Source organism: Sinohyriopsis cumingii, chromosome 16 (assembly GCF_028554795.1).
Source record: "Sinohyriopsis cumingii isolate HCF-2022 chromosome 16, ASM2855479v2, whole genome shotgun sequence".
Taxonomy (NCBI): domain Eukaryota; kingdom Metazoa; phylum Mollusca; class Bivalvia; order Unionida; family Unionidae; genus Sinohyriopsis; species Sinohyriopsis cumingii.
This window is the reverse complement of record NC_142976.1, coordinates 29784856-29797857: the sequence shown is the minus strand read 5'-3', so window position 1 is coordinate 29797857 and position 13002 is coordinate 29784856. Positions and strand designations below refer to the sequence as shown.

Below are 13002 nucleotides of genomic sequence, written 5' to 3'. Positions count from 1 at the left end.
ATTGAGCAACCGGATTTTATATTCATGTATCTTTTTTTAAATAAGTAAACTTTCTGCTGAAATTTTTAAAATTAAAAGCATAGTAAACTCCAGATTTATGTGCATCCAACTCATGCAAGTCTCACATTTATGCAAATTAATATTAACATGAAAGCAAACACAAAAAAAAACAGAGACAAGCATCGTTTGTGTATAAATAGGTGCTGCATGGGTTCCAAATCAAGAACCACCAATTTTGTAAGTGGATGAAGATTCAGCTCCCAAATGATGGAAGGATTGAAGATTGCTTGTTGTCTCTTTTGTATTTTTTGTGGGCATTTTTTTAATAATGTAACTTAATAGATATATTTAATGGTATTTTTTGTGCACATTTCTTAAAATGGAAATGAACAGATATGTTTACAGGTATTTTTTGTGTGCATTTCTTATAATGAACTGAGTAGATTTGTTTACTAGTATATTTTAATGTACTCAACAAAGTACTGGCTCAATAGGTTATCTTTTGGTACCATGTCGTACGCGTGAGGTCTAAGGAATGCAACTTTTTGTTACATTTTTTGTTTGTTTTAAATATGAAGTAATGTAATTGGAAGCCTACAGTGTACATGTATGAAATCATGTGATCACAAAACAAAATTGTCCTGGCAGCATCTCTTAGCAGACCCTCCCTTAAACAGTACAGGTATGAGAAACTCAACAAAATTTGACTGGAATGAATACAAAGACAAGGAAACAAGACATGTCCTGTTACACATCTTCCTGTTAAGTATTTATAGCAGGACATGATTTTCACAATGTCCTTCAGAATAAAGGCTTAACATTATCATACGCAATTAGTGATGATTTCCTAATTATTTTGTCAATTAGTGATGATTTTCTAATTATTTTGTCAATTAGTGATGATTTCCTAATTTTTTTGTCAATTATTGAATTTCACAGGATTTAGAAAAGTAGTAATACACTTGTGGAATGATTTGTAATTTTAGGTCAAACACAGTCAATGAAACTGTTTATTTGCATTACCTTATACATCCACCCCATCCCCTTAAAGGGCACAGAAGGAGAATAATAGAATTAGAATGTTCATCTGTCACAAATCTGATTACTTAGAATCTACTAAACCCTTTCACATTTCTTTCTGAATTTCGATATCCTCTTGTAATTAGTCATTGCACCCTATGAACAACTGAATGTCTGATCCATGTTTTTAGAGTTATCCCCATTCTTATTCCATATTTTTTCTGTCCATCCACCACACTAATCTGTAGTTAATATCTCCATTTAAAACAGTAGTTCCCATAGGGTGCGGTGGGATTGCCAAGGAGGGAACTAGTAGACATGGGGGGATGCAGGATGAGGGTGAATTTATGGAACCAAGGCAGTGGTGGCACAAAAATGTTTGAGAACCACTGATTTATTTAAAATATCAATGGAACTAATGGTGTGCTTTAGTATAAACACATTAGTTTGTGTCCCATAATAATGGGGCTGTGATGACATAGTTGGGCCGCTGACAACACTTTGGGGCTAATCTGACAACTTAGTAGTTCAGGAGCCATTCTCCCCATGTTGAAAATTGTAGTTATACTTCATATTTCCTTTATCATATGGGATATCCTCATGAAACATGGTAGGTTCTTGCTTCATGGTTATACAACATGTCTTGTACAGTAATGGACAATTTTTAGGAGCAACAACCACTTTTAAAAAAAGTGTATGTCCCTCTCTTTGCCACACTCATGACAGTTAAATTATAAAATGTTTGAGATATTTTCATAAAGTATGGTGGGCATTTGTATTGTGTCAAGTTTTTTTCACATAAAAATCAGCTTTGTTAGATTAATATTGAAGTCCATGCCAATACAAAGACCATAAAGTCAGGAGAAAAGTTGAAGTCTGCCAACTCAAAGACCATAAAGCCAGAAGGAAAGCTGAAATCAGTGCCAATACAAAGACTTTAACACATTAACCCCTGGTGACAAGTGGCAGGAGATAGTAGCCTACTGCCGAGCTCTGTAGCGTCAAGGTCATGTATGATATACTAAAGTGGATGGTATTATGGAAAGGTAGATAGATGCAGCTCTACAATGATACCAAATAATCTGGAATTTCTAGTTGCACTACAAAACAGAGAGGGAAAAACCTCATTTTTGGACCTGATTTTTTTTGTACCCAAAATTTGCCTGTGGTCGGAATCCGATTTTGTGTCTGGATTTTAGACTTTTTGGTCTCAGATCTAAGGCAGACTGGTATGAATTGCAGACAGATGAACCTTTGCAAAAAGTAGGATAAGATGGGCATTTGGAATAAAGAGTGGTCTCCATACAAAGATAATGGGTCTGTTAAGCAAAAAAACCACAAAGAAAACAACTTTTACCCTTCTGCTCATGTGTGAGCCAAATAGCCAATGAAAAATGATGTTTCTAACACAAGGCAGTACATTATTTGAAGTCGGAAGATCACCTGGAAGTTGGTGGTTTAGGATGTATTCAGAAATAGCTTTCAAAACGTGTTTCCTACTCGAATTTCAGACGAAAACGACAAAAACCTCCAGGGGTTAATGTGTTAAAGCCATGTGAAAAGTTGAAGTCTGTGCTAATTCAAAGACCGTGTCAGCTCTTTCCATTCTTTACAGAGATGAGCTAAAGTATTTCTTGATGAAATACATACATGTTGTCCCTTGTAAGAAATGGCATTGAGAAGATGAAATACACTTGTGATGTCCCTTGTAAGATATGACATAGAGATGATGAAATACACTTGTGTGGTCTTTTTCAAGAAACTGCATAGAGTTCCACCTGTGCTCCTTCAAGTACACCCTATTTCTTTGTAGAAAGTGCACACTGTTGTCCAGATTATGAAACTGCCCCTTTGCAAATGCAAGAAAAAGTTATACATGTACCCCATTGCAAATCCAAGAAGAAAGAGTTAGTTCATTTTTACTTTAAACAAATCAAGATATCAACAGATTTTTTTTCAACCTGAAGAATTTCTGTTTAAACAACTGGAAAACATCTTTGTATTGGTGACTGTTCTATCACAAAAAGTAATGAATGCTGTTAATAGCACTGTGTTGCAATTGCTGCACAACAATGAAAAGTTTTGCCCTCTGTACACTATCAGGTTTGTGATACAAGGGTCATGGATCCTGGGTGGCTGCCTCAGTGTCCTAGTCAAAGCCACTTGGTTTCAATTTCCTTGAGTTCACCACCATTAATGTATTGAAAGTGCCATTAAAAAATCAATCAATCGACCACAGCTCACAATAATGTTACTATCCCACTTTAACCCTTTACCTCAAAGAGCATAGTTACAAAGTGCAGCATGCTATAAATAGTTACAATGCAAACAAGATAAAGCATTGATAAATAAAATTCATTTGATAGGCTGTTAGTAAAATCTACAAGTGTGGCTGAAAGAACTATTTTCTTCTCCTTCGTTATGATATCAAGAAATACAGATAAAAATGGACAAAAATTGGTAAGGAGAGCAAAGTAATTAGCTGAAACCCTCCCTTCTCTCCTAATCTTACTAAAAGATTAAACAGTATTTATAGTTTACTGCATTTGCATGGGAAAATATGAACGAGTTTTTCTAATGGAAATACTGCACGACCCTGGGAGTGCAGTATATATCCATCCGACAAAACGAGTTCATATTTTCCCATACAAATGCAGTAACCTTTTTAATATATGCTAATTTTCTAAAATTCTACCTAATGCTTAATTATATTAACATTATATACTACATGAAACAAAGTAACTGAATGTATGCCGCATTCCAAACTAAATACACAAGCGCATATTCATCATTACACAACAACAACATTATTACTGCATACATAACTCCATGCAGATAAATCTGAACTTAGTCGTACACTCAACATAACTTTCAAAAGAAAATGGCATGTCTAGTTAAAAATGAAATTTGGAGTCATATTGTGAATTAATGCGCATTGTAACAACTTTTCCGTATGATCTGGAATGAATAGCTTATGGTATATTTTTAGATCCTACAAAATTTTGTGATTACAGACTGGATTTACATGTAACAATTCCACATGAAATACATGGGATTGAAGCGAGAGAGAAGCGTGTTGATATCTGCAAATGTGTTTGTTTCTGTCATTGAATGTTTTAAATCATAATGTGGGAAAAATATGAAGTCTTTCAATTGCAATTATCAAGAGGATGCTATGGAAGTTAATGCTTATTTCATTTTGAGTACAGTAAGGAGGATGTAACTGCACTTATCATCAAAATTACAGTACAATTTCAAAATGTGTAATCAAGGTTGAGAACCTATGACATGGCTCATGTAATTCGGATTTGCAGAACTAAGAAAGTACATTTTATGGAAATTCAGGATGTAAAACTGTAAGTATATTTTTTTGCCATTCTTATCATCAGCTAAAGAAGACAGGATATGACTTGTCACTTATATGTTATTTGTAAGGACCTTTGCTTGTGTTTGTATCAACAAAGTTAACGCAGAATGTGCCAAAGCAGCTGGTGTCTGGCAGTCCACAAAACATGTTTTAGTTCATTCAGAAACAAATTTAAACAAACACAATGTAAAGCGCCTCTTACTCAAGTGTACATCATTTGTTTACACATCAAAAGTGCTGGCATCTGCGTCCATTGTTTGTTTACAATAGAAAGTAGTTCCTTTATGCATGAATGATTCTAACAATGTAAAGTTAATGGAGAAAAAAATGAGCATATAATAAAATCTCTTACTTAAGCAGTCACACACACACACACACAAAAAAGCTAAAATGAACAACTTGTATCAGCCTGTAACAAATGGAGAAAATTTATTAGTTATTACCTTTATCAAACAAACAGTCATGCATTATTTTTTCAATTTACTGGTAACATCTGGAAACAATGACCATTAGCTTTAGTCCACAAGGGTTCGAGTTTCAGCTCAGCCAATGTGGGTATGTGAGAAAGCTTGCCAGTAGCTTCCCCTGGATGGATGGTACTTCCTGGGATTCCCAGGTTCATTCTCCACTAAATATACTGGCTTCCATATGCAGCCAGACTATCATGTGCTGAAACATGGCATTAAACCCAGAAAACCGAACTATTTGAATATTTGTTTAAACGTATTCTAATTTGAGTGTTTGGATATGTTGCTGTTTCACCTATTAGAAAAGCATGAAGCAGGCTGTCCATTCAGTTAATTCCTTTAGGCATTCACATGTACAACATATACCAAGTTAACCTGTTATGGGTAAACTATCAAATGCATTATGTTTAGTCATTAATATGGAATGTTTACCTCTGAATAAACATGTTTATATGAAACATTTACCTTTGAACAAACCCGTTTGTTCATACTTCTAATTGCACTGACCAAAGAGGATAGGCTATAGTGTATACAGTATGGAAAAATCTACGTAGTCATGAGCTAAATACAAATACTTATTGCAATAAATGAACATTCAAGACATTTTGTTTTAGAGTCAGTAAAGCATGAAATGTGTATCAATGTAACTTCTTTTGTGTAGTACTTATTACAATACACTCACTCACCAAATTCCATGTGAAGATTAGTATTCATATATAACTTACCACACACTAATGTGGTCATGAGCTAAATGCAAACAATTTACCAAAGTTGGTAATTAATAAAATATAGGTCACAATGAACTTCTTTTGATGTAAAGGTGTGGTATTAATATTCATGCACATCATCATCATCAATTTCATATGCATCAATTTCACAACCCCATCCTGAACAGTGTCTGAGAAATTAACATCACATACAAAAATTAATCCAGGTCAGTGAACTGTAAAATATTGACCACAACGACCCACTATTGCAATGTGAAAGTATTGCTCACCAAGATGCTGTTAAAACATAAAAGCTGCACACAAATCAGTGAAGTGTAGATTATGGGTCACAGTGACCTATTTTGTGATTAGAGTATAGTACTGATCAAGATTTATCCCCTCAATAACTTTCAACATTCTAAGCATAATTACGTATACAGGGTGCAAAAAAATATATCTAGTCAAAGAGCTAAATACAAAAATTGGACCCAAAAATTCAAATTCTATGTCCTTTACTGTTATGAATGTAATGGAAATAAACACGAAACAATAATAATACATTTAAGAAAATTAGACTTTACATGAACATTATAACAATTAGCACTAAGCTAAAATGTAAATACTGATGATAAGTTAGTTCAATGTTTTACATTTTGCTGGTGCTTTGCTGTATACTAAAATACACAAAGTAAACTTTGCTATGGTTTGATTAATGTGTCTGACATGATAAATACATGTACTGTAGTTATCAATTTCAGACAGGTAGGATACACACAAGGTTGCATAATTCTGACAGCACCTGGTTTATATATAGCAAAAATTTGATGATTGATACTGGCCTATAGGGTTGTTGTTGTTGTAGGGTTTAATGCCATTTTTCAGCACAAGATAGGCTATACATGGCAGCCAGTATAAATGGTGTTGGAAGAACCCTGGAAAGAACAACTGACCCACAAGAAGCTACTGGCAAATTTTCTCACATACCCACACTGGCTGAAATGATGACTCAACCCACACAGACATGGGTGAGATGGCAATGATCCGTAACAGTGAGCACTTTAGACCAATCAGCCAAATGTGGCCGATGGCCCATCTGACCTCATGGCCTTCAGATTACAGTTTACATGTCTAATTTGCTCATCACACCATGTATTTAGGCAACTTATCTGAAAATGAGCACAACAGATGCCTTGTAATTAATTTGAACTGATAGGATAGTACATATATATAACTAGTAAAACTGTGCAATCAATCACCATTAAAAAAACAAAAATTGTAGTTTCAACGTTATTTGGAGGTGGTGTGTAAGCATCTACGCAGGTGCTCTTGTACATTTATAGTAACTGTTTCAAAGTAACTTTGAGAGGCATTTTGTTTTTTTTTTAATGAAGATTTAGAAACTAAGAAGCATAAAATTGTTGCAGTGGTAGTTTGATTAATAAACATTATTTTTACCTATAAGTAATTACCATAAAGTAATTTAGGTTTTAATTACAATGAATACTTTATCAAGTACTCCTTTGAAAGTATTTGGTCCAAATACATGGAATAATGATAAAATGGGTACATAAACCTTAATGGATTCTTATTCTGCATTCATATCATTATGGAAGACTTTTCAAATTTCTTTCAGTACATTTTGTTATCATATTTGTTTTTATGGCAGGCTTTTCAACTTTCTTCTAATACATTTTTGCATTCATATTTGTTCTTATGGCAGGCTACATTTTTGCATTCATATTTGTTTTTATGGCAGGCTTTCCAATTTTCTTCCAATACATTTTTGCATTCATATTTGTTCTTATGGCAGGCTTTGCAATTTTCTTCCAATACATTTTTGCATTCATATTTGTTTTGTGGCAGGCTTTTTAATTTTCTTCCAATATACTTTGCATGCATATTCATTATGGCAAGCTTTTCAATTTTCTTCCAACATAACTTTCTGCCAAAATTAATAAGCCGAATATTCTGGTCATTTTTGTTTTTCTTTCTTCCTGAGTTGTATCAGTGTTGTCCATCTGATTTTATAGGGCCTTACAATTTTCAATGCATTTCAGAATGCATGACAATTAATGGACTCAAAGGGCATCGCATATCTAAGTTCATATGTACAACATCACAATAATGAAGCACTTAAGGCTAATTTATTGTCAGAAAGATTGATGGGAATTTTTAATATGACAGTACTTTTTGAGAGCCAGTCTTTTGATGTAATATGTGCTACAATCAGCACATTATGGTCTAAAGCACATTTACAAGTCTGAGACATCTACTGATATATGACAGTCAATTTATTAGATTCAGCAAGTCTACAAATGAATGTAAATCAGTCAGCTGTACTGTTCTAATTATCCATCTCTTATATAGCACTTGTACCCTGTGGCATATAAACTAACACCATTGACCACAAATAATGACCCCTTTCATCATGTAGAATTGCTACCAGTTACAGCATAGCAACTGTAAAAGGTGGTGTACCTACTACTGTAATACATTATCCATTATGAATAGAGGGTGTGTGAAATATTAATACTCGGATAAACTTCAGCACTCTGGAGTCAAATCTGGAAATGGCAGTCACACCCACTATAATATAATAAATTTGTTCTTTTGCATATATGGGTCCTTCAATAAATTTACAATCATTAACAGGGATAATTTATCAATGAAATGTGATTTCTTTTCATAACAGTCAATCCCCTGCAAAGAAAGTAACATTAACTGGGACAATTTATCAATGAAAGCTGATTTATTTTCAAGACGGTCAATCCCCTGCAAAATAGTAGCACAAGCCTCACGCTGTGATTAACTATGTAGATATTAGGCCTCAACGTAAGAAAGCATATCTTCAATCGAAATCCGATATGTCTATAATTCTGAACATAATGATCCTTGCCAAAACTAATATAGTTTATTTACACATGTATTAATATAATTCAGTGGTCTCATTCTTACAAGACCATCACTCCCACAATATTAATATGACCTTCGAATAGAAAGGGTGGCCTCACATAAAGTGTGTAACATGGTTAAAATATATTATTTTTGTGTCAAACATGTCAAGTTAGATGCTTTTTTCCTGTGTCTCATTGAAAACCATATTTTTGAAGTCTTATTGCCAAAGCCATTTTTGGGGTCTGTAACTTTTTCAGCCTGCTGCAAACCACTTCTTAAAGAGTTTATGAACAGCACCTATTTTCTGGAAAAAATAGGACCCATCATGTAATTCATTAATTCAAGCACCACTCATATAATTCATGAGTTCAAGTACCAAATACTAACATAACCCCTCATAATATCCATGAATTCAAGTACTAATAGGACCCCTCATGTAATCCTCAAATTCAAGTACTAACATGACCCCTCATGTAATCCATGAATTCAAGTACTCACAGGACCCCTCATGTAATCCATGAATTAAAGTACTAACAGGACCCCTTATGTAATCCTTGAATTAAAGTACTAACATGACCCCTTATGTAATCCTCAAATTCAAGTACTAACATGACCCCTCATGTAATCCTCAAATTCAAGTATTAACATGACCCCTCATGTAATCCATGAATTAAAGTACTAACAGGACCCCTCATGTAATCCTCAAATCAAGTACTAACATGACCCCTTATGTAATCCTTGAATTAAAGTACTAACAGGACCCCTCATGTAATCCTCAAATTCAAGTACTAACATGACCCCTAATGTAATCCTTGAATTAAAGTACTAAGAGAACCCCTCATGTAATCCTTGAATTAAAGTACTAATGGAAACATCTTTTTTTTGCAAAGCAAAATATGTTATACCCATAATAAAAAAACAAAATTCACAGATACCCACCAATAATGTAACTGGGAATAAATCGTCACATTATTTTATATCATTTAAAATTCCCATTTTTTTGCATTTTACTATTGAAAGTGTTTCTACGTTGTTGTAAGGTACATTTTTCTTCACCAATCAAAAGTTACTCAAGAAAAGGAAGGCTACTGTATTCAGGCTTTTATGTTCAAAACATCAAAAAACAGAAATCATTTAAACAGTTCTTTTCTTGGTAACATTCAATCTCTCAACACCCACCACAAATATGTACTGAAACAAACTAATGTTATACATGAAAATGACATACAAGCATGTGAAAAGTATTGCATCACTGATACATGTGTCTCAATGAATAAGCTTTTTATATAGGTGTTTATCAATGAGCCTTACCACGTTTGCCACAGAACCATCATCACCAATATCTTCAGTGGTAGAAAGTCCACAACTGATGAGGATAAAGATGAAAGGTAAACTGAAATAAAGATGACAATAGGCTATTATCAAAGTTCATGGTGAATACTGACCTAAATATTCAGACTTTAGAGCTACTGTACAATTTAATCTAGTGAATTAAACATACACTTCTTCAATTATAGGTCTTGTATAACAAAAACACATTTGGAACAATTTATTCAGTGTCAAACTATACAAAGCAATTTCTTGAATGTGCCCCTTAACCAGCAGCCACCCACATTATATTATAGTGGCCCCACTCTTGAATGTACCCCTTAACCAGCAGCCACCCACTTTACATTATAACAGTTCCACTCTCAAAAGCCACCTTGATCAGCATCAACCCACTGTATATGACATCAGTCCCACTCTTGAATGTCTCCTTTGATCAGCAGCCACCCACTATACATTAAAGCACTCCCACTCTTGAATGCCACCCTGATCAGCAGCCACCCACTTAATATTACATCAATCCCACTCTTGAATGTACCCCTTAACCAGCAGCCACCCACTTTACATTACAACAGTTCCACTCTTGAAAGCCACCTTGATCAGCATCAACCCACTTTATATTACATAAATCCCACTCTTGAATGTACCCCTTAACCAGCAGCCACCCACTTTACATTACATTTCCACTCTTGAAAGCCACCTTGATCAGCATCAACCCACTTTATATGACATCAGTCCCACTCTTGAATCTCTCCTTTGATCAGCAGCCACCCACTTTACATTACAAAAGTTCCACTCTTGAATGCCACCCTGATCAGCAGCCACCCACTTTATATTACATCAATCCCATTCTTGAATGTACCCCTTAACCTAACCAACAGCCACCCACTTTACATTACAACAGTTCCACTCTTGAATGCCACCCTGACCAGCAGCTACCCACTTTATATTACAGCAGTCCCACTCCTGAATGTCCCTTCTGACCAGCAGCCACCCATACTATCAGATTCCCTTAGTACTGAGGGGTTTATATTCAAAAAGTACCCCTCTAGGGCGACCACCCCTCTATGTGGAAAGTGGCTGGCTCATTAGTGAAAAAAAAGGGAAATTTCACCCTTGTGAACATGTTTACAGATATAAATCCCATGAACATGTGCTGACTTCAACACTGAAATTTGTTGTAAAATGCCAATAAAGTAACTTTGATACAGAGGTAAGCAATCAATTATCCCTACTACTTTAAAGTCCTTAAGTGTTAGCTTTGGTCATTTTGATAATCATAAGTTATTATTACCACTGATAATTATCAAGATAACAAAAGCTGTTAATACCACTGATAATTATCTAGATGACAAAAGCTATTATTTCCACTGATAATTATCAAGATGACAAAAGCTATTATTACCACTGATAATTATCAAGATGACAAAAGCTATTATTACCACTGATAATTATCAAGATAACAAAAGCTATTATTACCACTGATAATTATAAAGATGACAAAAGCTATCATTACCACTGATAATTATCAAGATGACAAAAGCTATTATTACCACTAATAATTATCAAGATGACAAAAGCTATTATTACCACTAATAATTACCAAGATGACAAAAGCTATTATTGCCACTGATAATTATCAAGATGACAAAAGCTATTATTACCACTGATAACTATCAAGATGACAAAAGCTATTAATACCACTGATAATTATCAAGATGACAAAAGCTGTTATTACCACTGATAATTATCTAGATGACAAAAGCTATTAATACCACTGATAATTATCTAGATGACAAAAGCTATTATTTCCACTGATAATTATCAAGATGACAAAAGCTAACAGATGAGAAGCACACTAATATTCAGTTCTTAAGTCATCACAACATCAGTTGCCATAGAGACAAAATGGTATGTTATGTTAGCCATTATGGTTTATATATCGCACTTCAAAGGGCATCAGACTAATACCAGTCAAATTCTGTTTCAAGCATTTTGTGCTGCAAGAGACTTAACACTTGTACTGTGATGTGATAAGGCACTACTACAAACCAACAGTCTAAAATTAGTTGAACGCATGACAAGCTCACTTGTAAACATGGAGCATCTTGTGCAATAGCTGCAAAAACTCCAAAGAACAAACAATGTTTTACAAAATGTGCAAAATGTCACCAGGCAAGTTCAGTTTTAAAACAAAGTGAAAGCAATTCAGATACTGAAAAAGAGAGTCCTTCAATCTCTAATGAGGAATCCAAGGCTGAAAGACTCAAATGTACATAGCATACATACAATATACTGCAGTAGCAAAATGCAATCCAATGACAAGCCAGATGTTTGTACCCTGATTTACTGACAAAATGGTTTTGCACCACAACTAATGATTATTGATAATGATCTTAAATAACACTAACATACATTTTGTCACATAGATTCCATTAACATTCCTGTAATTTTCAAATGAAAATATTGCACTTTTTATACCTTTCATACTTTCCACAAAAGCATTACTGAAATGGGTGATCATGTCTCAAAAAAGGCCCCTGTGACTTTAAGGTCATATTTATTTCAGGGCACAAGTGGGATGCTAATAATATGATCCAAGTACATTTGGGTGAAAATACTAAAAGTCTAGTCCCAGCATGATATTAATAAGGTGTCCCTGTTGGCACTGATATTTTCTTATATTTGAAAGAATTATTAAAATTCTAGCTCAGAAATAATATCAGAATGTGGCTCTTTATGGACTAATAGTTTTTACAAGCCTTAACAACTATTCTTGTTAAGAAGAAGATCACAACCCTTAAAATGTACCCCCGCTTCAGCAGCACAAGAACCTATAAGCAATGCTGAAATAACCTTGAAAAGGGGGTCACAGTGAGCAAGTTTTGGTGTACAACATATGCTTATCCCAATAATCACACAAACTGCATCTTTGGTGGCAACAGATAAAAAGGTTTGAAACTGTGTCCCAAATACTTTTACAACAATGTTGGATAAATATTAGAATTATGGCCACTCTCACCCAGTTCTGGTTTAATTAGACACCTAAATCCAGGAAAATGAATAAATACTGCCTGTGTTGTCTCAGTAGGAGGTGTACTAAAAAGAAGGGCTGCAGCTCTGACAGGCTGACAGATGCCTGGCTGGATGAACAAGACAAGTTCTTTACAGCCCACTTCCTTAAGTGAGCAATGGGATATGAATGCTACATGGAATGATG

General features: G+C 34.4%; 1 protein-coding gene across 1 annotated transcript in view; it reads right to left on the bottom strand.

Annotated features, from left to right (window-relative positions):
* Window positions 1–13002, bottom strand: part of LOC149780130 (SUN domain-containing ossification factor-like) — a 122797-nt gene that overhangs the window by 98245 nt on the left and 11550 nt on the right. The window contains exon 2 of the mRNA XM_089936905.1: window positions 9768–9849. Within this exon, the coding sequence (XP_089793031.1) occupies window positions 9768–9849 (82 nt within the window). The remainder of the gene's footprint in view (window positions 1–9767; window positions 9850–13002) is intronic.